Source organism: Mirounga leonina, unplaced genomic scaffold (assembly GCF_011800145.1).
Source record: "Mirounga leonina isolate KUSES-001 unplaced genomic scaffold, KU_Mleo_1.0 Mir_104, whole genome shotgun sequence".
Taxonomy (NCBI): Eukaryota; Metazoa; Chordata; class Mammalia; order Carnivora; family Phocidae; genus Mirounga; species Mirounga leonina.
In genome coordinates, this window is record NW_023270231.1 from 12770817 (window position 1) to 12797112 (window position 26296).

Consider the following 26296-nt stretch of genomic DNA (forward strand, 5'->3'; position numbering starts at 1 on the left):
AACTCAAAAAAAAATGGACACACACTGCAAGCTCATTGTCATAAAATTCCTACCAACCCTCACCCCCATACGTGAGGGGTTGACCAGATGCCCCAGTAACTTCAAGGTAAGCCAAAGTCCTATTAAGAAGTGGTCTTACCTAGATTATATCCCTGTTTTCAGTAACAGTGCCTGGGTTTTCCTAAGCAGGCTTTGATTTTCTTTCCCACATGCATCCTGAAGAGTAGGAAACCCAGAAAAAGCAGCTCTCAGTGGGGCCTCCCCTCTGCCAGATCTCTTTTCAGACGTGATTGATCTTCCATTGCTAAGTCATAAGAAAAGCCAAAGGTGCTTTGGAGCAAGGATTTCTGGCCTTGGAACTCTGAGACTGTCAAAAAAAGAGTCAGCACGAAGCAAGAGGAAAGCTTCCAACAGGCCTTCCAGAAGGAGCGCAAATACAATTTCACTTCTTGCAAGATTTAAGAATGGCGGTTGCTCTGGTTGGGAGGGAGGGGATGCCTGTGTAATGATGGTCCATCAGGCAGCCAGGGTGTTAATGGCAGGTGAAACCTTCCAAATGAGCACCCTGTCAGCCAATCTATTGCTTTAAAAGGTTGGCAATGTGGGAGACCTAACAGAGGCAATGAAGAACTAATCTCATATTGCCAGGTTAAATCAAGTCAGCCTTGCCTGCTCCTTTCACTTTTTAGTTACATCAAGCCAGAATACTTTCAATTATCCCTCCTTTCCAACTTGTCAGCAGGCATTGGGTAAAATGCAAATGGAACAGTGCCTTCCCTGGCGGAAAGCAGAAAATATCATGAAGAGTAGCCTCCACTGGTTGAGCTCTTGCTGTGTATTCAGTGCAACACCTTCACCATCTCATTTCATATGCACCACCTTATAGCATTTCTATGCTCTTTGGTGAAGTTGGTGCTATTGAGTCCATTCTATAGCTGGGAAAACTGAGTCATAGGAGGTCAGTCACTTGCCAAGGTTACATAGCTAGTGAATGATAGAACAGGTTTTAACCATTCTGACTCTAAAGCCTGTATTCTTTTGCTATATTCCGACTCTAAAGGCCGTGTTTTTTTGCTGGGCCAAGAATCTAGTGCTACTCTGGGAGAGTCCTTAAGCTTTAGAGTGCCCCCTCTCCTTGAAATTTTCTGAATGCTCCCCCCGGGGCAGGGACTCACCAGGATCAGCAGTGCTCCCTATTTCTCCCTTTCAGGGTGTTCTCTGACCCTCTACCATCCCTCCCCATGCATATGAGGTTGACCAGATTTTCAGAGATGTTTGGGGATTTGCTTTTATGAGCTATCTCAGGGCCCAATGCCCAATCTTAATTCCAGTGGACATATTGGCAAGTAGATTGCTCCTTCTGGCTGGAAGATTATTTTGCAAGATCTTGTAAGATCAGCATGAGAATGGTGCTGATATGTCAATTCGGGTAACTCAAATTGTTTATATAGACAGGGGCCTGGCAAAAAAATATTTACTAGGGACCCCACACACTTTAGACATGGTCCTGAAGGAGCTCACCTTAAAAAAAAAAAATAACTACCAAGGCAAAAAGAATCCTAGGGTTGCCATATTTCTTTTTATTCCAAAACCTCTTTATGTGTCTGGCCATTCAGGTGCCTTTGGCCTTTGCCAGCCAGCCTCCACCTCTCCTTTATTTCCATCACAAAGAACAAACAGCACAGGCTTCTTCTTTCTTGCCCCAACTTGTTGCCTGCCCCCTTCTCTCCACTCTTTGTTAATTTTCTACTTCCCCATCATTAACTGATCTCAAGAAGGGCCCTAGGCTTTATTGGCTCCACCACCTGGATCCCCTCTATTTTCCTTGGGTAAATGAGAACTTGGCAAATACCTCACTCTGTATGCCAAATGAACCTATATGATGCCAAGAAGAAAAGAAGTAGAAAAGATTCAGAAGTACGTACTAGATTACTAGGTGCTCACAGCTGTGCATCTACCTAGCGTGGATTATCTTAGTCCTCTCATTGCTCCTGTGAGGTATCATAATCATGCCCACTCGGCAAATAAGGAAGACAGAACACAAAGAGGTTAGTATCTTGCCTAAAGTCAGTCCGTTGGCAAATACATAAATTGCATAATCTTAAATACACACCTTGATGTGTGTGTAGCCAGGTGAACAAGATGAAGATCTAGAGCATTTCCAGCACCCAGAAAGTTCCCAGCTAGTACCTCCCCATTAAGGTAACTACAATTTCTAATGTTTTACCATAATTGATTAACTTTGCCTGTTCTTGAACATCCTATAAATGGAACCATATGTACTCTTCCTAGTTTTAACCATCCTCTTGGCCAGATGAGTAGGGAAGGTAGATTTGGTGGTTGGTGATGCCTCTCATCAGACCATGATCTGGAAAGAGTGGAGCTCATTTTTAAAATCTGAGCTGCTGACCAGTTTCCCAGTCAGGTCCTATGTGCAGACGCTAGCAGAGCCGTCCGTGGCACCTAAAGTGAATTGTTGGAGTCGATTTGTGCCACCCTGTCACAAAATGAAACTAAGAAAAGTAAATTTAGATGTTTTCCTGAAGCTTTTAATACCCAAGAAAGCTGGAGAGTTCAGGCAGGTTATAAAGGGAATCACTTGCATACCAAGCTACAGGGAATAAAAGGCACGAAAATTGAACAAAATGCTTCCATCCGGATTCTCCATAAGCTGCCCAGTTTACAAAGATCAAAAAGGAAAATAAATGAAATGAATGAAATAAACACCCTCTCATTCCTAGAGACCTCCCTTCTCTGTAAGAGCCATGTGCCGACTCTCGCAGCCTTTCCCGAACAGAAAAGATGTGCATGTCTCAGCCAGCTCTGAAATACCCGGCATCTACTGTGGCTCTCTGCAGCCCCTCCACTGACCCGTGGCCTCCTCCCCACTGAGCATAGCTTCACTAGTATGTGTTCAGAGAAGGCTTTGAGGTTATAGCTTTTGCCTATTTAGGAGCTCCATGAAAAATCCAACAGCGCGAACTAGGCGGGGGCTGGAAACCACTGGCACAAACTTGTAGCCAGCCCAGAAGGCAAGTGCCACCTTGTGCCAATGGTAAACAGCTGAATGGAGGTTTGAATCCCACAGGAAAATAGTGTGGGCCTCGGCAGCCTGTATTTCAGGGAATGAATTCCCAGGCATCTTGTTTCTCCTGTTGACTCCTTTCTAGAAACTTATTTCAACCAGCCTGATTCTTTCCCGGCTATAGATGTAGGCAGGCCTGCAGAAGTAATTAAATCTCATGGCCACGCATACTTCCCCAGTTGATGGGTGTCCACTGCCCTGTCGTCAGACTCCCTTCGGGAAAGAAATATCTCCTCCTTCTGATAATGAAGAAGACAGAGGGTAATGATCTCACTGGTTGCCTTTTCCTACTTTTTATCCAGAGCTGCTGCTTAGCTACTTGGATAACTTACTTAACTTCTCTGAGCCTCAGGTTCCAACTCTATAGGGTGGGTGAAGGCATGATAATGGGCATAACACATAGTTAACTGAGTGTTCCCTGTACTGGGCACTGTTCCTAGTGCTGTATATGTAATAACTGCTTTAATCCTCCAAACAACACTTTCTAACATCATCATCATCTTCATTTTGTACATGAGGAAACTGAGATGCAGGGCAGTTAATTGTCCAGGGTCAGCAGATGGGCAGCACCTGATCTGAGATTCAAACCCAGACACCCTGATCTGGAGTGTGCAGCTTAAGGGTTATATATTCTGCTCTGTGGGGTTGCCGTGAGGATTGAAATCAAGAGTATGTCTAAATCTTGTTCAATCTTGTTCAATCTGTAGTATTTATTATTACTACCAATTAACTTATCACTATGTGGAAACATTACATTCTTGCCAAGATTCAACCTACCCATAGTACAGAGCAGTGAATGACTCCAATAGGGGATATTAATTTTACTGATATCTGTGTCCAGTTTTTATAAACTGAAAAAGCTGAAAACTTTGCAGAGTTTCTGGTTACAGTAATACCTACGATTCATTGAACACATACTATGGCAGACTGACATCAATTCATTTGTTCCCCATCACAGAACCCTATGATATATGCACTATTATAACTCAGTTTTAGAAGCAAAGAAGTTGAGGTTCAGCAAGGTTGGTTATCTTTCTAAGCTTACACAGCCAGGGATTAGAGGACATGAGCCTCAAACCCAAATCTCTCTGATTCTAGAGGCCAGGCTCTTCCCTCGGACACTGTGTAAGCTTTTTGACTAAAATTTTACCTTAGGAATTCTAATTCAAAGGATTCCATTTAGCATCACCCTGATTTCTGCCTCGTGTTGCTAGACCTGTTTCGGAAGATTCTCTCTGATTTTCTTTATCAAAAGCAATAAAAAGAATACCTCACATATTGTTCCCAGAAAGTTTCTCCACATCCATATTTCTCTGAAATGGCCATTACAATTAACGTATGACATATGTGTGTGGCCTGCAGCCAGAGCTGTGGTTTAGCCTGCCTTCTGACAGCACCTAGATAATTCTCTGTGGCTGCATCTCATGGAGTGAAGTACATGAGGGCACGTGAAGCCAACATGCCACACTGCTGTGGGGCCCAGTCAGGAGGGCCTGGGTCACTTTCCCCAAACGCTAAATCAGAATTGGGTCGTTTTCGAGGACTCTGCACACCTCCCTCTCCATGCTCCCTGGGCAAAAGCCCCCCAGACAAACAAGTAGGTGGATAAATAAAGAAAGAAACCGTCCAGTGTCATGGGAGGGTTGTGCCGCTCCCGCGCCCCTGTTGAATAGAGACGCCTGCAGCCTCTTGGGTCCTGAACTGGCAATTCAGAACAGTTTGATTGCCTGCTTGATTGTTTGTGAGATAACTGCAAGATTGTCAGTGACAGGGTAATTTACTGAAGATTGCCATGTCAGACTCCACGCAAGGGGCTTGCTGGCATAAAGATGCGGCTCTCATGACTGACAGGCCACTGGGAGATTGGAGTGCCAATTTAAAGTTCACGGTGTTGTCGGAAAGCGTGCAGCACCAGCAGCCCATAATCACGCAACATGATGAGGTCATTACAAGCATAACGTATGCTCACACTTAATAACCAATAGAACCCCAAATGCGCCATCTCCGGAGCAGGTAAATGTAAATATGTGCGAGGAAATCATTTCTATCCTTTTTTTCTTCTTTTTTTAGCATTTGCCATCTGCTATTGCTGATGTGTTTATAGGACATCTCCTGCCAGACAGGCCCTTAAATAAAAAGCCCTAGAATCCACAGAACAGTGGGGAAATTTGAGGTCCACACTTTTGAAGAAGTCACAAGTCCGGAACGAGTAGCAGATGAGCAGGGGTTGGGGAGGAAAGTGTTGAGTGCTTGATAGGAAAACTGTCCTGAGTTACTATTTGAGCCCGATGAGGTTCTCAAGCTGATTATAAGGTTATAAGGAGGGGGTGGTAAATCGGATGGGGGGTAGGAGATGTTCCCAGCTTCAGGAGGGAAAGGCCACCAGACACAGATGGAACTTCTAATGGGAAGAGGCCAGCAGCCTTAAAGAAATCTATAGTGCTAATAGCAATGTGTTTCTTCTCACCTGAGAAGTTCCTGCATCTGCTGAGGGGAGTCCTGCCAACAAATCTCAGTGGGATAATTTTAAATCCAAAGTAGGCATTCCACAGTAGATTCCTTCTGTCTGGTGAAGGCAGTCGCAGAAGGTGATGTTAAAGGCAGAGTGCTATGCGGTTTTGTTTGTTTGTTTGTTTGTTTTCTTGTCTTTTTCTTATTCTGCCAAGGACTCTGGGATCCACTATACAATCTGAACATAGATCTGAGACTGTGCCGCAACATCATCCTGCTGCTGAGATACAATTCTCTGGCCGTTTCTTGGGTCTGAGATTTGTGAGCCTCTGGAGAGTACCCAATTCAGCCAGCCCATCAGGCAGAGGTGTTTAGAGCCCTGACTTCGAAAGTCTCTAAATTTAAAGTGTGTGTGCCTGCTCACCCTCCTGTGTCTTCATTTCTAGGAAATTCTGTAAATCTAAATGTGTTACAAGGCACAGAAGCAATGTTTGCCCATGTGGAAAATGAGAGGCCAGTTTTAGTAATTTAAAGCCAAGCAAAACACACAACCTCCTAATTTGTTTGTTTGCTAAAAAGAAAGTAATGCATTAAAATAATTGTACATTAATTGCTAAATTACAGTGGAACTTTGGTGAAATTACATATTTCAATTTCATTAACAGAACCAAATGAAAAGAGTAATGCCAAAAATTACATTGTAGTAAATTTAAAGCACGCAGGCAGGCCTCTGATTCAGTGTTCCAGTACATATGTTTGTCAAGTCACGGCCCAGGGTTTGAGTACATGTTTCTATGATGTTAATTATGGCCCCAAAGTACCTTGCTATCAAATCTGGGAGGTGCAAGCAAGTTATTCTCCAAGGCTTTCTCTCTACTGTGTGTTCACTCAATTCCCCGCAGAGTGAATAAGGATTGGCCAACTAATCCATTCTAATAGGGAATTCCAAGAAGCAAAGACTGCCCAAAACATTCTTCCCATGCTCATCCCTAACACACACGCGAAGAAGGGAAAACATTCATGTATTCATTCAACAAACCTTTGTTGAGTACCCAATTCCAAGGTTGGCATTGAGTAAGATGTGAATATAGAAATGAATAAGATTCTGTTTTTCTCTTCAAAGAGCTCATTTTCCAGACAGGAAGGCAAGCACACAGAGATAATTCTCGCACAAGGAAGTTGGCATTCACAAGGGTTTCTAAAACTTATTGTGGGGCGCCTGGGTGGCTCAGTTGGTTGAGCGACTGCATTCGGCTCAGGTCATGATCCTGGAGTCCCAGGATCAAGTCCCGCATCGGGCTCCGGGCTCAGCGGGGAGTCTGCTTCTCCCTCTGACCCTCCTCCCTCTCGTGCTCTCTGTCTCTCATTCTCTCTGTCTCAAATAAATAAATAAATAATAAAATCTTTAAAAAAAATAAAATAAAAAAATAAAACTTATTGTGCATTAAAATCACCTGAGAAGCATGTATAAAAGGCAGGTGCCAGGACCTGCTTCTGGATGCTCTCCCTGGGAAGCTCTGGGGTAGACCCTTGATTCTCCCCATGGGATTTTGATGCAGAACCAGTCTTTGAGAAACTCTGATTCAGGGATACACAGAGCAGGGCTGCCCTAACCTAACCAGAGGCATCACCAGGAAGCCTTCCTAGAAGAGGAGGACATACCTAGTCCGGGTCTTAGAGGATGAGTCATATCTGTTTCCCCCACTGTACTGTCAGCTCCTTAAGAACAAACACCATCATTCTTCATCCTTTGTTCCATGTTTCATTTCCAGAACATGGATGGCACTCAAATATTTGTTGTATGGTAGATGAACGATAGGAATCAGCCCAGCAAAGGGATGGAGGGGCAGGGATCTAGGCAAGTAAATCAGGATGTTCAGAGTGCTACAGGTGTGCAGCAAGGTAGCACCAGAAGTGATTGGGTGAACTGAGAGCTTAATTTCTGGGCGCTCCAACTAAAGCCACTTCTCCACATTTCCCAGAAAATGTAGAACTCACCCCACCCAGTTGTCAAACTGGTCAGCAGTCTGAGAGGGAACGGGGATGGAACATTTTTCTCCATTCAAGCCAGGCTAAAGGGATCCCACACATTTTGATTATTGGTGCACCCATTAGCACAGGCCCTGAAAACGAGCTATGGATAATTTTTTGTGCTATGCTGTTCAAAAGCACAATGTTTGTTTTTGTTTCCAACCACTCAAATAATACTTGCTCATAACCGAAAAAGTAGCAATCGTAGAAAAGTCTAATAAAGAAAGGAGCGACACACGCTCATCTACTACCTGGGGATAATCATTTGTCCACATTTTCGATTATTTCCTCTCAGTCTTTTCTTTTCAATGCATATGTGCTGGAATTAAACTAGACCCATTGTGTGAGACCTGCCATTTCAAGCCCTTGGGAAGGGTTGACGCTCTTCCTGACCAAGGTGCGAGCATCTCTCAGCAGCTTTGTGCCATGAAATGCCCTGACCCTGGCTCTGCCTCTGCCCTTCCAGATGGCCTGGTGGATTGCCTGGACCCTGACTGCTGCCTGCAGTCGGCCTGTCAGAATAGCCTGCTCTGCCGAGGGTCCCGGGACCCCCTGGACATCATTCAGCAGGGCCAGACAGACTCGCCTGCAGTGAAATCCTTCTACGACCGCATCAAGCTCTTGGCAGGCAAAGACAGCACCCACATCATCCCTGGAGACAACCCCTTCAATAGCAGGTGGGCACCCTTCTGTCTGTACAGGCGGCCGAGGTGGCTGGGTTCCTTCCTGGTAGAGCGGGAGGAAGGGCTCCTGGTTTCTCTGTGGGCCTAGTTGGCTTAGAAACTACCCCATGAGGGCAGCTCCTCTCTCTGGTTCACAGAGGGCCCTTTCCTCTCTGTGGGATTTGGCCACCTTCAACCCAGAAGCTGCTGGAGACATCTGTGGATGGTCTGGTTTTCAGATTATTTTTATAATCTATTATTTTATGATATTGTTGTTGTTATTTTATCTCTCTTTATAAAATACCTCTGATAGAGCCTTTTGTCTGATCATCACTGAAATATTTCATTCAATAGAGTATTTTTGAAAGCAGTTATTAACTGAATAACATTAATTATAATGTATTGAGCACCTCTGATGAGCCAGAGACTTTATGTAGACCATTTCTGATCCTCCTGGCAACCCCATCAATTGCACCTGCTGTTGGCCTGTTTTGGGCAAGATGTCATGCTGGAGCATTTTATCTCTCTTTCCAAAATGATGGGGTTTTTCTTGAGTTTACTTTTGCTCTCAGTAGCTAATCTGAAGCAATTCTGGGGCAAATTCTGGGTTTATTTTATAGTCAGCTTGGCCCCCCCCCTTCCTCCCAAGACAAGTTAGAACTGTATCCCTGGAGAGGAGAGCAAGGGAAGAGTTAGCTTTGAGGAGTGCCATCCCCTTCTCCCTCCTAGACACTGTTTCTGATTCTGGGGGTGACAGGAAGGACAGAGGCAGGGGTCTTCTTATGGCCCTCCTGCCTATCACAGATCTCTCTCGGTGGGTCTGGCTCCAGATGTTGATGGTGTCCGCAGATGTGAGGATGGCAGGTGTGCTCTTCTTGGGGTTGCCTGTCTCATCTCGGTGCTCCTTCCCATGCAGAGATAAGAGCTGTTGACTGGGTCCTCTCTCATGAAACCTCTAGGAACCATGAACTTAAGTGGTGGGCTTTGGGGAAGAAACAGCATCAGGCCACGACTCAGACTCTGCTCCTCACCCTTGGAAGAGTCTGGCGAAGGTGGGATGAGGAGATGGGAGGTAATGGCACAGCTGATTACTTCCAGAGCCCCTAGGAACTCTCTGGGAAGCTGTGCAGCCCCAATTCTCGGCAGCAATTTGAATATTAGGGCTCCTAACATGGTCACTTCAGGCCAGCAACATTAGCCTCTCGCCTGTTCTTGCTGTCCTAAAAATAAAACAGAAAAGAAAAAACAATCTCGGCCCTCTCCTGTTTCAGCCCTGACACCCTCTAGCCTGTGCCCCATTAGGCAAGTTATTTAACCTCATAAACTTCATGTTCTTGATTGATAAAATTAGAATAATATTATAGAGTATACTCACACAGTTATATTATCACTTTAATACAAGAACCCCTCAAAAATAAAAGAAACCACAAATCTTTGGCCACAAAAGTATTTGGTTGTTAAATCCTAGTTCTGGGGCAGGGATTCTATAGATATGTTTCCCTTTAATTATGAACATAATTCCTGTTGCCAACGAGTCACGAATGGCCCTTGCACCAGGCTGGAAGCATTTCAGTAGGGTTTGCATGCAGTTTGCTCGTACAATAAATGCATCTTCGAAGGCCCCTGCTCTGTTCAGCTTCCTGTTAACATTTCATCTTTTCCACCCTAAATCCAGTAATTTCCCGATACTCTCCTTTTTGTCCCTTAAAATTCAGTCTTCTCTTCCTCATCAAAGTTACCACTTCCAGAAGGCACCTTGAGCTACAGCCAAGATGCAGGAGAGAAGGCAGGGGCTCCAGAATATTTGGTGGGCTAGACCAGCCCCAGAGATCTGGGCAAAAGAAACTTCTTCAGAGAAAGCTTCTCTGGAGCTTTGAAAGTCACAATAGATAGCACCACTCACATGAGCCCACACTCCATGTCGGCAAGGATACATAATTCAGAAATACAAAATATTACTCCAAGACATAGGTTGAAGTTCACCAAGCATGTGAATTTTAGTGCATTATCCTCTGACAGAAAAATGAAGGAGAAAGCTAGGAGTAAAAAAGAAGTTAATTCAAGACTTCTAAGAAGGCATTTCCCCGAAATAATGGCATACAAAAATCACTAAAATGCCTTGACTCCACCACTATAATTTATAGAGCAGATCTCACTATCGAGATAATGTGGTAATTGTTACACATCAATAATCATAAATAGAAATGAACTGATAGCATGTCTTAGCTGAGTCTTTTCTGTGAATTGTCTGCCTAGAAACGATATGAAGCCAGCAACAATGAAGAATTAGGAAAATAAAGGGTAGGAAGCCTAGGCAACCAGGCTCCTTTTATTTCTGTGATGCTCTGGAAAGTCTTATGCTATAGGAATGACTTAAAAGCAATAGCAGTGGTACAAAAAAAGAGGGGGGGGAAACCCCACTGCGGGACATACTCCCAATTTTGTTTTCTCATCACAAACGCTTTGTACCTTGAGGTCACCAACGCACATCGATTTTAAAATAGGGTCTCGGAAGGCATGAAAGAAATCTTAGTCTGAGCTAAGATAAGGAAATGGAATTGAACAAAAGAATTATTTTCATAATTTAGTTTTCCACTTTCAAAAGACTCTAGCATTATAGTTGGAACCAGCTAAAAATGGGATGCATTCGTTAGGCAGCCAGTAACAGACAATTAGAGCTGCCAGTGGAACAGTCTAAACCCTCCCAAGATCATCAAAGGGTTGGAGTTGAACAGTTGGGGGGTATTGCTAATAAAAAGAGAGGTGCCTGGAGAAAGCATCCCTCCAGCTTTGGGGTCACCTGAAATGGCAGAAGTAAGTGCATTCCAAAAATCGAGCAGACTTAGACAAGATTCTGGCAAAGAACAGGTCAGCTTGATTACCTCATCCAGAAATTGGGACTATTTCCAGGAACCTGGAAACCTGAGAACCTCTCTGCCTTCGGCAAATGCCCAGTGGCTTGAAGGCTCACAATACAGCTGCAGACCTGCCTGGTGGGCTGGGGGCTAAGTGCAAAAATGGAAGTTCTCATTAACCCATTTCTCTGTGAAATCAGAAAATTTAGGTAAGAGGAGACACATGCCTTCTCCCTCTGTGGTTTTTGAGAGGACTGTTGTGGCGTCTCTGTTGCTTTATGGGATTTTGCAAATTTGCTCGTTGGATACTGGTATCCTCGAGAAAGTTCTAGTTACTGTGATCTGGAGAGAGGAGAGCTTTCACTGACAGTGGAAAAAAGTTGAGTGGGATTTCAGCCACCCCCACCTCTGCCCCATCAAATAGCAGGAATTTGATATAAGAGAAATAGAGTTATGTAGAATCCAGAATCCAAGATAGAATCCAGAAAAATGTATCTCCCATATTCTCTTTTCCTCAGGCTCTCATGGATTGAGAGAAATTTTGCTCTTAGAGGGCAGCAAAAAACAATGTATGTAGATGTCCCAGCCTCATTAAAAAAAAAACCTCTGTGTGCTTCCCTCCATTCCCTCTGACATTCCAGCCTGGAGGAGAAGAGTAGCATTGCCTTTCTCCAAAGCCAAAAAAGGAAATGAGTAGCCAGATGGGGAAGCTCTCACCCGAGTATAATACTCTCTGTGCCAGACTAAGGCACAAGCATGAGTGATGAGGGGCAGCCTGAAGCTCAGGCCAAACAAAAGCCAAATGATGTCAAGAAATGGAGCAAGGCCAAGGCTAGAGGGAATGTGCACAGGAGACTTCATTGCCCATCTAAGTGAGTGGGGAGGCTGTCCGTGGATTTCACTTCGACACGTCACCAGTTCTGCTCCTCAAGGAAAGCAAGTGTTAAGACCTCCCCATGAGGTGTGATCATGTGAAACCAGAAATAAATGTTGAAAGTCTTCTTACCTTAATGATCAGAGGAGGATGGGTGGGGACAGCGACAATACGGAAGGAGAACTTGACACGCCCCAGGTCTCCTTATTCTCCTCTGTGTGGCTCAAGATTTATGTTTCTTTTTCTCTCAGCTTGGTTTCTCTCATACGAGGCCAAGTAGTAACTACAGATGGGACTCCTCTGGTTGGAGTGAACGTGTCTTTTGTCAAGTACCCCAAATACGGCTACACCATTACCCGCCAAGATGGCACGTAAGTATCTTTGTGAGCTCTACCTACTCAGGGCAGAGGGTGCAGGCTAAGAGACAGATGGTGCTATTGGCTTGGAACCACGTGACTTCCCCTCGTGGACTGCGATGCCCACCAGGTCAGAGCCCCAGTGAGGATTCCCCCCCCCAAATGTACTTGTTGCTTTATGATATGGTATCCAAAATGAAAAACAAATAGAAGGGCCAGCCTATCTAGGGCTGCCAATAACCATCATTCTCCTTTTTTTCCATGTCAGGCAAGTGCTTTTCTGTGTGTGTCCATGTGTTGGGGTTGTAGCTGGGGAAGGACAGATTCTAGAAAGAAAAAGGCAAAGTGGCTCTTGGAAACTCCTATTTTAAATCAAAGGCAGTGCAGGGTGACAGGGCCCACATGACATAGTGTCCTGTGGTGAACCCCTTCTGCTTTCATCTGTGGCTTTAGGAGCTGTGTTGTTTTCATGCCTGTTTTGAGGGGGTGGGATGTAATCAGAGAAGTCTAATTAAATACATTTAGCTGTCACCCTGCTGTGTGCAGAACACAACCTTTTCCTATTATCTTCTGATTGGAAACATGCACCCATGCAGCCCCCACCAAGAGGAAAGCTATGTTATTTCCTTATTCCACTGGGCATGGGGTTGAAATTTAAAGAAGAAGAAGGAGAAGAAAAGGAATCTATGGGATGGGGAAATCACTCACCCACCCTGGGCTAAAAAAAACCCCACAAACTATTGCCTTCTATTCCAAATGAAAATGAAGACAGTTACTGTAAATCTGATGCAACACTTTTTTCTATAAAACTGGAGTCTGGAAAATCATGCATGTAGCATGTGGGTAAGAACTACAGCCTTACCTTTCTCTGGTGAAGAGTCTGGCCTTACTCTCTAATGTCCTTGGTAGCCTTGCAGGTAGTTTCAAAATTGACCAGCCCACAATAACCTTATTCTCATATTCCCACCATTGAAACCCCAAGAAGACATCTGATGATTTCCATCAAAACCTCAGTATTGACAGAGTTTCTGATATCTCCCTCATTCATTTCTCTTTTTTTAAAGATTTATTTGTTTACTTATTTATTTATTTTAGATGGGGAGAGAGAGTCGGGGGGAGAGGGGCAGAGGGAGAGGGAAGAAAGAATCCCAAGCCCAACGTGGGGCTCCATCACAGGACCCTGAGATCACGACCTGAGCCGAAACCAAGACCTCATGCTGCCTCATCCCTCTCAGCTGCTTCCTAACTAATTACAGCCCAAACCCACTTCCCATATCATCTATCCAACCTCCAGGATTGGTGATTCTTCAGCCTGTTCAGGTTGCAAAGCCCTGGAAGTAACAGGATGTATTTGTGAATGCTCCGAGGAATCACACAATCTGTCGTATAGTAGTGCGTGCCACAGACATTGATGATCTGGTTCTATCATATCAAGACTTTTGACTCTCTTCTGTGTCCTGTACAAAACCATCCCCAGCAGGATGCATGCCCAAAAATAAGTCTACAAACAAGTTAATGTAATAAACTGCTGTACTATGCATGCTCTGATATTTACCTTAGTATTCATGTGCTCCTCGCTCATGCGTTTTATGTCTGTTAAAAAACACCAAAAGTAAACAAACAAGAACAGAAGTAAACAACCAAAAGTAAACAAACAAACAAACAAAAACCCACCAAAAGTATTACCCAAATTGGGTGAAGCCAGTGGGTCTGTATATTTTCACTGAGTTTTTACTGTGATCCAGGAACTCTGTTAATTGCTGGGGATTCTGAAGTGAGCAAGAAAGCACCACCATCCTTGAAGCGTTGAGATCCTGGTGGAGGAATAAAACTTAAAACTGGGAGACTTCTCTCAGCTAACCTTCTTTTCTGTTAATTGGGAAAGAACTACCTTTGTTTTACTTGTAATACCTTTGTCCAGCTCTTGAGGAACAAACAGGAATAAGGTTTAAGAACAGTTATCAGAAATATCAGAAACGGGGCAAGATGGATGAAGGGTTCAAAAGGTATAAACTTCCAGTTAGAAAATAAACAAATCCTGGGGATGCAATATTCAGCATGGGGACTATAGTTAATAACACTGTATTGCATATTGAAAGTTACCAAGAGAATAAATCTTAAAGGTTTGCCTAACAAATTTGTAACTATGCATAGATAGATGTTAACTAGACTTTTTGTGGCCATTATTTTGTAATATATGAAAATATCAAATCATTACATTGTACTATACCTGAAACTAACATTATATGTCAGTTGTATCTCAAAAGGTAAGGCTCTGTGAAACCAAATACATATCTCATAACAGTCCAGGTAGATGAGAAGAAAGCTTTAATGAAGCGCTCCCATGACTTAGCATTGTGCATTATAACTCTGTTTATTAAACACTTCTGTTAGCCCAGCACAATGCTAAGTGCTTTCCAGCAGGGGCGGGGGAACATTTTCTGTAAAGGGCCAGATAGTAAATATTTTAGGCTTTGCATGCCATATGGTTTCTGTTACAACTACTCAGCTCTGCCTTTGTAGCACGAAATCAGCTGGAGAGGATAAGTAAACAAATCAGTGTGGCCGTACTCCAATAAAACTTTGGTTTGCCAAAACAGGTGGTGGGTTGGATTTAGCTGGGGGGAGCCTAGTTTGCAGACCCCTGCTCTGCACTCCTTGCATGTCATTCTCTCAGCCGCACTGGGAAGTTGGTATAATTATTCCCAATTCACAGATGAAGAAACAGACCCAGAGAGGGTTAGTAACTTGCCCACAGCCGCACAACTACTAAGTGATAGAGATTGTGTTCTAACTCAGCCCATCTGCTTCCAAAGCCCACGTTCTTTTCTTACATGCTCTGTCCCTCCCACTGCCCTCAGGGGCAGAGTTCAGAGCTCCTGCCTTGTCTAAAGGTAAGTTCATCCCTCTCAGTGAGCCCACTTACCCCGTCTCCAGGTTTGACCTGATCGCCAACGGGGGTGCCTCCTTGACCCTGCACTTTGAGCGAGCCCCGTTCATGAGCCAGGAGCGCACTGTGTGGTTGCCGTGGAATCGCTTTTACGCCATGGACACCTTGGTGATGAAGACCGAGGAGAACTCCATCCCCAGCTGTGACCTCAGTGGCTTTGTCCGACCAGATCCTATCATCATCTCCTCCCCACTGTCTACCTTCTTCAGTGCGGCCCCAGGGCAGAATCCCATTGTGCCTGAGACCCAGGTAAGAATGGGGGGTACTGGGGTAGGACTCTTCCATACCGCCCTCACCCTGACTGGCTGGCCAGCTTCCCCTCAGCACATCTCACTCTCTGGGTGGGCCAGAAACTAATATGAAGGGGGAGAGACAAAAAGTAGGAACCACAATAGAATGTATGGTCGCTGGAGAGAAAACTGAATCTCTCCTGGACATTCCAGATGTTTTCAGATAGTTGTTCAAGGCTTTGGCAGTCATCGGAGGTTTTAATAAAATAAAAACAATATACATATGTGCAACCCACCTGCAAATTGCTTTTTATTCCTGTTAGTCACAGAGATACATGATAAGAGGCACTTTAATGATCTACATCAGTGTTAGGACAGAGGGCGTATTACATTATTGCCTCCCTGTTGCTTTATACCAATTGTCACTGGAAGTTGCAGGTTCATATAATTACAGCCTCTTGTGGCCTCCTTACATGCAGCTAGCAATAAAGCCTGCTGTTCTTATTTACATCTTTTGCCAACAGTGTGGTTTTTAAAAAGAAACACAACAGTGACCAGGAATAATTATTAATCCAAAAATCATAACCTCAGCCCCTTCACTCCATGGTGTAGGATGAAGTTTGGTTGTTTTTGGTTCTCTCTCTCTCTCTCCCTCTCTCAGTCGTGGGAAGTGGTTCTTGCACCCCACATAAGGCATGATGCTTTGGTGAGAGGGGCAACAGACCGGCAACCTCAGGTTTGCAAGCAGCCCACTTGCCCAGAGTTCATTGGTTGCAGTATGTCTACCATGTGTCTCCTCTCCAGGTTCTTCATGAAGAAATTGAGCTCCCTGGTTCCAGTGTGAAGCTTCGCTACCTGAGCTCCAGGACCGCAGGCTATAAGTCTCTGTTGAAGATCACCATGACCCAGTCCACGGTGCCCCTGAACCTTATCAAGGTTCACCTGATGGTAGCTGTAGAGGGGCACCTCTTCCAGAAGTCATTCCAGGCCTCTCCCAACCTAGCCTACACCTTCATCTGGGATAAGACAGATGCATATGGCCAAAGGGTGTATGGACTCTCTGATGCTGTTGGTATGTTTCAGTTTCAACTCCTATTGACTCTTGGATTTAGTCATGCATTAATTCAATCAATATCGAGTTCCTACTATGAGTTCTACTGGCACTATCCTAGTAGAGAGGAATGCAGTGGTCAGTAAGGAAAAAAAGAGTCCTATTTCATGGAACTTCTGTATTAGTGGGGGATCAACATAGTAAACACAGACTGGACAAGAAAATATCAAGCAGTGATAAGTGCTAATATGAAAGTAAAAATAAGTGATATTTACTGGGAAGGAAGAGCAACTGCGGGTGGGCATTCAGGGAAGGCTCCTCGGCAGGTGACACTTCAGCGGGGGTTTGAATGGCAAGAAGGAGCCATGTGAAAATCAGGAACAGAGCATTCTTTTTCTGACAGAAAAGGCAAGAAGAACAAGGTGTGTTTGAAGGACAAAGAGAAGGCCAGGGTGTCTGGAATGTACGGACAAGGAGAACGTTCAAGATAGGGGAAAGAGGTGGAACAGGGGCTAGATCATGTTCCCAGAGAGCACTTGCAAATGGCACAGAATGCACCAGGAGAATCAGAAAACAGAGCTGGAGGGGATGTGAAAGCCACATGCCATGTTTCAGGCTGTGCCTTTGAGGGAATCACACGATTGCCCACTGATGAAAGACTACCGTAGAGAAGGGTCTGTTGCTTATCAGTCTCTGAAGAATTGAGCTGTGGATGAGTATCGACCTACCCAGTATGTTTTCCTATTTGTAGAAAGCTGTGTGGGATTAATTAAAATCCAGAATCCTGTATTTTCTTCACCACTAGGCTTGCAATTTCCAAGAACTAGAGTAAGTTACCAAAATAAGCCAGCAAACTTAGAAATTTTCACTGTAACTGGCAGCCAGTATTTATCAGACACTCCCTTTGTGCAGAGCACTGTGCTAAATCCTTTATCTTGGGTAACCTCTCAATAACCTTATCAAGGAGCACTTTCATATCCCCCACTGTACAGATGGGACTGGATGGAGAAAGTAAATGAGTTGCCTAAATCCACGTACTTAGCAGGTTACACATGCTCAGGATATGGCCCTAGTAGTCTGCTTCATCAGCAAGTGGAGTTATTAACTTAATAAAGATATCAATAAGTTACTGAAGTAACTAGTGCACTTAATATAAAGTGGCTAATCAAATATTATACCAGTCTTTACCAATATCAAAATATCAAAATAATATCCAACATCAAAAAGTAGTTTGAATATTATAATACACCCCCATGCATCTAGCTTCTGGCATTATCAAGTCATGATGAATACTGGTTTTTCCATTCTTTCATCCACCTCCCTGCTCCTGATATTTTTCTGAAGCAAGTCTCAGATATCATTTTATCCATAATATTTCACACTATATCTCTAAAAAAACACTTCAAAAACATGCCAACAGTTATCACAATTTTTAAAATGATTATTTCTTAATATCTTCAAGTAGCCCATTATTCAATATTTCAAATGTCTTATGAATGTCATAAAATATTAGTGCTCTGTTTGAATCAGAATCCAAATAAGCCCCACCTTTTGGGATTTTGATTTCTCTTAAATTTTTTTGATTTATAGTTTTCCCTTCCATCTCCAGCTCCTTTTTTTTAAGTTCTATATTTTATTTTGTACCAACTGCATTGTTTGCTTGTAGAATTTCCTGTAGTCTAGTTTGTTTTCTGATTGCATCCCTGTGGCTGTTTAACATATTGCTTTGTTCTATATCTCTTGTAAACTGAAAGTGGAATCTTGAGGCTTTCTAAGGTTCAGGTTTGATTTTTTAATCTATATCAACTTTATTTTTTTATTGAGGTATAATTGATAGGCAACATTATATTAGTTTCAGGTATACAACAGGATTACATATTTATATATATTGTGCAGTGATCATAACACATCTAATTAACATTCATCACACACAGTTACAAATATTTTTTCTTGTGACGACAACTCTTAAGATCTACTCTCTTAGCAACTTACAATATGCAATTTAGTATCATTAACTGTAGTTGTAGTCACTATGCCATATATTGTTTCCCCAAGACTTGTTTATTTTATAACTGGAAGTTTTTACCTCTGACTCCCTTCACCCACTTCATTCACCTCCCACCCCCTGCCTCTGGCAACAAACCAATCTGTCTCTGTATCCATGAGCTTTGTTTTATTTTTTAAAGATTCTACATAGAAGTGAAATCATACAGTATTTGTCTTTCTCTAACTTACATACTTAACATAATGCCTTCAAGTTCCATCCATGTTGTCACAAATGGCAAAATTTCATTTTTTATGGCTGAATAATATTATACACACACACACATACACATCTTCTTTATCCATTCAGCGGTTAATGGGCACTTAGGTTGTTTCCATATCTTGGTTATTGTAAATAATGCTGCAATGAACATGGGGTGCGGGTACCTTTTCGAGTTTGCGTTTTCATTTTCTTTGGATGGATAACTAAAGTAGAATTTTGGGGTCATATGGTAATTCTATTTGTAATTTTTTTTTTGAGGAACCTCCATACTATGTTCCATAGTGGCTGCATCAATTTACATTCCCACCAAAAGTGCATGAGCCTTCCCTTTACTCCACATCTCTTCCAGTACTTGTAATTTCTTTTGATAGTAGCCATTCTAATAAGTATGAGGTGGTATCTCATTGTGGTTTTGATTTGCATTTTCCTGATGATGAGTGATGTTGGGCATCTTTTCATGAACCTATTAGCCTTCTGTATGTCTTCTTTGGAAAAATGTCTATTCAGATCCTCTTCCCATTTTTTAATTGGGTTGTTTGCCTTTTTGCTACCAAGTTGTACGAGTTCTTTATATGTTTTAGATATTAACCCCTTAGCAGATATAGGATTTGAAACTATTTTTTCCATTCAGTAGGTTGCCTTTTCATTTTGTTGATGGTTTCCTTTGTTGCACAGGAGATTTTTAGTTTGATACAGTCCTACTTATTTATTTTTGCTTTTGTTGCCTGTGCTTTTGGTGTCAAATCAAAAAATCATTGCTAAGACCGATATCAAGGGGGTTACCAACTATGTTTTCTTCTAGGAGTTTTATGGTTTCAGGTCTTACATTCAAGTCTTTAATCCATTTTTTGTTAATTTTTGTGTATGATGTAAGATAGTGGTCCAGGTTCATTCTTCTTCATGTGGCTGTCCAGTTTTCCCAACACCATTTATTAAGGGGACTGTCTTTTCCCCATGGTATATTCTTGACTCCTTTGTTATAAATTATCAACCATATATGTATGGGTTTATTTCTGGGCTGTCTATTTTGTTCTACTGATCTGTATGTCTGTTTTTATGCCCATCCCATACTGTTTTGATTACTATAGCTTTGTAATATAATTTGAAATCAGAGAGTGTAATGCCTCTAGCTTTGTTCTTTCTTAAGATTGCTTTGGCTACTTGGGGTCTTTTGCAGTTTCAGACACATTTTAAGATTGTTCATTTTTGTGCTTCTATGCTGTGCCATTGGAATTTTGTTAGGGATTGCATTGAGTCCATAGATTGTTTTGGGTAGTGTGAACATTTTAATGACGGTAATAATTCTAATCCATGAACACAGAATATCTTTCCATTTATTTGTGTCTTCTTCAATTTCTTCCATCAATGTCTTACAGTTTTTAGCATATAGGTCCTTCACCTCTTTAGTTAAATTTATTCCTGGGTATCTTATTTTCTGATTTTGTTTTAAGCAGGACAGCTGGATAGGTGGTACTGTCATCTTCCATCAGGAGGCACCTAATGTCATCTTGATTATCCTTTTGTGATTTCAGTGGCCATTGATTCTCATTGCCTGGATCCATTAGGTCATTAGGGATTGCAAAGTCATATTTTAATTTTGTCATTGCTTTTCCATTTATTCGTGGGAATACTTTTATACAGAGATATTTTCTCATTAACTACTTGGTTATTTGAGGTATAGTTCAAATAAGAAGGGACAAATGCCCAATTATTTCCCTTTATTTACTATTTTCAGTATAGTAAGTTGGTCCTCTAACATCCTCTAATGGTGGCAAATTAATTTTCTAATACCATTATGAACTCATAGAATAAAATGTATCTTATATGTTTCAATCCATTGAAGTTATTATCTCTACTAATGGTCAAATTATCCCACTTTTGGTCAGTGGAACACTCTTCAGGCTGACTCCCAGATTCTTTTGACATAACCTTAGTAGATTTTAATTTCTTCCTTGCTATCTGGTATGATAAAGTGGCCTAGTCCCATCTTAGACATTTCTTACTCCAGCCATTTCTTCAAGGGGCCCTGCCTGATTTCCTTTTAATGAGAAATAATATTTCAAGGCCACAAGCCAGGCACTAGCAAATCTCTTTGCTACTGAGTTGGTTGTTGTTTCTTGGAATTTTCAGGAGACAAGTTAGGAAATATATGTGGGTTATTGTTGGGTTTTTTTAATAAAATGTATCTTCCATTCATATTGATGCTCCTATACCTCAGGATTTAAAAGAAGCTGTGGAGAATCCTCAAAGGTGGCACACCTAGTTAAGAATGTAATGTAGTATGAATACACATAATAACAACACCTCATATTTCTAAAGCAATGCTGCAATTAAAAATGTATGGCATCTTGGCATTTTGTTTCATTTATCCTTACCACATCTCTCTGAGAAATTGAGGCTTCACTTACTCTGTGTTACACATGGGGAAACAGAGCCACGAGAAGTGTGAGCTAGAGCAGAGTTAGAACTGAAGTCCTTCATCTCCCACCTCCCTCTCCCATTTGTCCATGTGGCAAATGCAGGATTTTTACAGTCTCTGGATTCTGTTCCCCACTGAATTGTCACATAATTGGCAGGCTTTGTCCCCATGCCTGCCTCGTCTGGCACTCTCTGGAATCCTGAGTGATCATATAAAGAGCCTTAACTTACACAAGCTGTTGCCTCCAGAATCTCCTTATAAATGAGCCACTCTGCTTCCATAGGCCTTCCTCCTTGTGAGTGAAAATAAATAACACTGAGTATAATAAATGCATGCCATGAACAGCAGGCTGAGAGAAACAGTCTCCTGTCCATCTTTAAAGGAGAGTTGTATTTCATTTTTAAATGATTCTTCTCCTCCTTCCACGTCACTAGGGTCATTTTTGAAAGCCAGCTGTTCATTGGAAAAGTCTTTCTATCCCCACAGAGTACTACTGTGTAAAGTTTCAAGGCTGAATTCAGCTTGAAATCTGAATTTAATATTGTGTGGAATCACAAGGAGAAAAGCAATCAACCCGCCTCCTTGAGTGAGTTTCTGGAAAGGAATCTGTATTACCATGAACATGTGTTTCTCATTCCAGCTGGAAAGCTTGAGAGTAATCAAGGAAACTCTTCTCCACTCTGCCCCACCCACTTTTATCTTTCAGTGTCTGTTGGGTTTGAATACGAGACCTGTCCCAGTCTAATTCTGTGGGAGAAAAGGACAGCCCTCCTTCAGGGATTTGAGCTGGACCCTTCCAACCTCGGTGGCTGGTCTCTGGACAAACATCACATCCTCAATGTTAAAAGTGGTATGTGGGCACATTTTTTTTCACAAATACAGCCCGGTCTCTCCTCCAGAACCCTCTCTGCAGCCTTGACATTTAAGTGGTAGACTCTCTTTTTCCCTCAGCATTTTTCATCGAATGTCCAATATACTCATAGGTTTTTCCACCTTCTCCTTTTATTTTTCTTTAAGATTTATTTATTTATTTGAGAGAGAGAGCATGCTCAAAGCAGAGGAAGAGGGAAAGAAAGAGAATCTCAAACAAACTCCACACTGAGCGGGGAGCCCGACATGGGGCTCAGTCTCACAACCCTGAGATCACGGCCTGAGCCAAAATCAAGAGTCAGATGCTTAACCAACTGACTGAGCCATCCATGCTACCCTCTCTACCTTCTCCTTTTAAATGTCAAAGAATGTTGGGCTGTTTTTCCCCAACCATCTGCCTTAGTGTACCTCACAATTCTTATTCAGTTACCCCTACAAACAATATCTTAGCCTTGGGGGTCAGTGCCCCATTACAGCTCTCTCAGCATCATGAGGTAATAGGGGAGTTCCCCAAAGGTCAAAGTCCTACTGTTTCTCTTCTCTCTACCACTGCCCCTCACCCTCTGTAAGCCGATAGATGTATCCTCCCTGGAAGCCTTCAGTAACCAGCCCCATTTCCTGCCCCCCAGGAATCCTACACAAGGGCACTGGGGAGAACCAGTTCCTGACCCAGCAGCCTGCCATCATCACCAGCATCATGGGCAATGGCCGCCGCCGAAGCATTTCCTGTCCCAGTTGCAATGGCCTTGCTGAAGGCAACAAGCTGTTGGCCCCAGTAGCTCTGGCTGTTGGAATTGATGGGAGCCTCTTCGTTGGAGATTTCAATTACATCCGGCGCATCTTTCCCTCTCGAAATGTGACCAGCATTTTGGAGTTACGGTAAGTGACCACACAGAAAACCTTCCGTTGCTCTCTTGCTCCTGTTGCTACAAAGCTTCACTGGGTAAATGATGGCTACATTGGGGTTCTCCAGAGAATATATATTCCATATAATGGGATGAGCTTCGAAACTTAGGTGCAGAATCAAATAAGGGTTAGGAAATGCTTTTTGAATCTATAAAACACCACACACATATTTGATACAATTGTTAACACCTGACTTAAAAACAAGGGTGAAAGCTTTAGGTCATGGTGCTTGAGATGGGACCTGAGTAGCTGGGTTTTGTAAAACCTCCACATGAGAATCTGATTCATACCAATGAAAGAACCAGGACTTCAAGCTATGAGTCTGTTTCAGTGACGCTTCTTAAAAATACAGATTCCTGGAGCCCACCCCAGAGGCACTGATTCAGTAAGTTTAGAGAAGAGCCAAGGCATCTTTTATCTTTGATAAGCTCTATAGAATATGGTGATGTACATCAGAGTTTGAGAACCACGGGTGTTCATTTGCTAATTCACATGTTTATATTGAGTGCCTCTCTGCGCTACCGTTCCATAAATTCTCTGGATATTTGCACGGGTCTGACTTAGAATTACTGCATAGGCCTTGCTAGGTAACTTCTGGCCACACCTGGTAGATTCCTCCTGGTCATTGCTTGCTACTAAATCTGAAGTCCAGGCTCCTCTGTGCTGGACAAAAGTTCTTGTAAACTGTCTTCCCGGGAAAGTTGGCTCCAGGCCCTCAAACCTAGATCTGTAAGTGGAGGAAGAAATGAAGTCTATAAATAAGGGATCAAATTCTTGATGATTGTTTAATATGTATCAGGGACTATCTGCCAAGGGAGGAGGGGAGAGGTGGGACAAGGAAAGCCCTAGTTGGACTTGTGGTCTGATGGGGAACTTAATTGTGTGGACAAATTAAAAAATAATAATAATGCTTTAAAGAAAACCTAACAGGGTAAAAAATTAAGGACTGTGGTGGGGGTTGGGAGGGATAAGGAAGCTACATAAGATAAAGTAGTCACAAAAGCATTTCAGATTATGTGACATTTGAGATGGGACCTGAACGATGAGGTCAGCCATACAAAGATCCGGCGAAAAGTATTCCAGGCAGAGAGAAGTTGTGCAAAAGCCCCAATATCAGCAAATAATCTGGTTTATTTAAGGGACTGATAGAAGTCCAATAGGGCTTGGAGTGTAGTGAGCTCAGGAGAAAGTGTCTCTGAGGAGGTCAGAGAGGTCAGTGGGGGACCAATGCTTCAGCGTCTTACTGACCTTGTTGACAAGTGTAAATTATATTCTTGTTACAATGCACGGCTATTAGAGGTTGAAGTTGGAAGTGGAGTAGAGTTGACATGATCTAATTTGCCCTTTTTAAAGGTTATTTTGGCCACTGTGTTAATGAATGGACTATAAGGTGCAAGCATGAAGGCAGAGAAGCCCATAGGAAAGTTGTAACAGTTGACCAGGATTTGGGTGATGGTGGTGGGTAGGAGGGGAGATAAGGGAGTGTTCCAAATGGGAGATATTTTCAAAGCAAATGTGATGGGAATTGTTGATGGATCAGGTACAAGAAATGGAGAAAAGGAAAAAAAAAAAAAAAAGAATCAAGGGTGATGACTAGGATTTTTGACCTGAGCAACTGAGTAGGTGGTGGTGCCTTTTGAAGTAGCCTCAGCTACCACGTGAAGGACTTAGAGGAAGCCATAGGTTGTACTTGCCTTTTTTTTATTTTATTTTATTTTATTTTATTATGTTATGTTATGTTAGTCACCATGCACTTGCCTTTTAGTGGCCCCTTCTAGGAGAGAGATCAGTGAATGGAGCATCAGCAAGTGCTGCTGAGTATTCTTGGGAGCTGAGACTGTGCCAAGCACTGGGAGGGATTAAAGGAGAGAGAGAGAAAAAAAACCCAGCTCCACCTCAAGAAGGTTACAGCCTCAGTGATCCAGTGAGCATTTACTGAGCATGATGTGAGCCAAGCATGTGCTGGGCTCTACAGGTCTAGAAGGGGATGAAACACAGGCTCAGAGAGATCCTAGGTGAGGGTGACAGATGGGCACCTGGCAAGGAGAGACAATTCAGGCTGAGTGTTCTAGAAGAACCAACAACCCATCATGGAAACAAAGAAGGGGAGGCCATGGGGTGGACTAGGCTATAATAATCAAAAGATGAACAATGAGAGGAAGAAGGAGATAAAATAGAAAAGGCTAGATAATCCTCAAGCTGTCAAACTGACCATCCAATAAACCACATCTCCTAGAGCTCCCCAACTAGGTAGGTCCCCTTCCCAAGACACTGATTTCCCTTTTTGTCCTAGGAGAGTCCTCTTCTCAGGAGTCGTGTGGGCAGTGGGGAACTATGGAAGGAGGCAGGGAAGGGGGTGAAGGTAGCATTCTGCTTTTCCATGGGGGTCACACTTTTTTTTTTTAAATCTGGCATTTGTAACCAACCCTCCACATCTGGCCCTTACTTCTTTGTCACAGCTCTAGACACTCAGAGCCAAATCAGGACTTGCCCGCTACATCCCTGGCTCCAAAGTACTCATGCTACTCACTCTACTTAAATGCTTCTCTATCTAATCTGCCTCATAGTGTCTATCTTTAAAACTCATTTTGAAGGTCCCCTCTTCCATGAAGCCTGACCTCCCTAGCAGAAATAATTCTCACCTTCCTCTGGGTCACTTCAACTCTAGTTTTCCACCAAAGTTGACTCCATTTACTGCCTTGTTTTTCAGTTATTTCCATGTAAGTCTTTAGGGCCCTAGTGTTTGAACTTATATAGCATAGACACCTTTGGCATCTTCGCCCCTTGATACCTAGGGCAGTGCCTGGTCCACACCAGGGACTCAAGACACACTGCTTGAGTTAAAGGAGACACAGACCAGTGTCCTGCCTTTTGTTGGAATTTCTCCTTGATTCCAGGTCTCTCAAGTCATAGAGGCCATAACAATAATGAAAGGAGGTGAAGGCCTACTCAGGGCAAGCCACACCATGCCCACATGGTGACATCAAGGACAGCTAGAGGGAGTGTACCAATTTCCATCAACAGCTGTGTGGTTTGGTTTGGTTTGGTTTTTAAACTTTTTAACTGCCTTTGGACCTGTTCTTACTTTCATCAGCCAGGTATCCAGAGACAATTAGAAGTTAAGCTTTTACAAGAACACTGGTTTGATTTTTCTTTTCTTCCCACTACATACCTGAAAACAAAGGGCTGTCAATCCCCTCTCTTCAAAACAGTAACCAGCAGAGGGAGGGAGGAGGGGAAAGAGATCCATCTTGCTTATGTCTTTTCTCCATTGTGAGTTGGCAGCTGAA

General features: G+C 42.9%; 1 protein-coding gene across 2 annotated transcripts in view; it reads left to right on the top strand.

Moving 5' to 3' along the window:
- Nucleotides 1-26296, top strand: part of TENM2 (teneurin transmembrane protein 2) — a 923830-nt gene that overhangs the window by 830634 nt on the left and 66900 nt on the right. For both annotated transcript variants that reach the window (XM_035013873.1, XM_035013878.1), the window contains 6 exons: nucleotides 8034-8244; nucleotides 12210-12329; nucleotides 15252-15513; nucleotides 16299-16566; nucleotides 21937-22080; nucleotides 22730-22979. In XM_035013873.1, coding sequence (XP_034869764.1) covers nucleotides 8034-8244; nucleotides 12210-12329; nucleotides 15252-15513; nucleotides 16299-16566; nucleotides 21937-22080; nucleotides 22730-22979 — 1255 coding nt within the window. The remainder of the gene's footprint in view (nucleotides 1-8033; nucleotides 8245-12209; nucleotides 12330-15251; nucleotides 15514-16298; nucleotides 16567-21936; nucleotides 22081-22729; nucleotides 22980-26296) is intronic.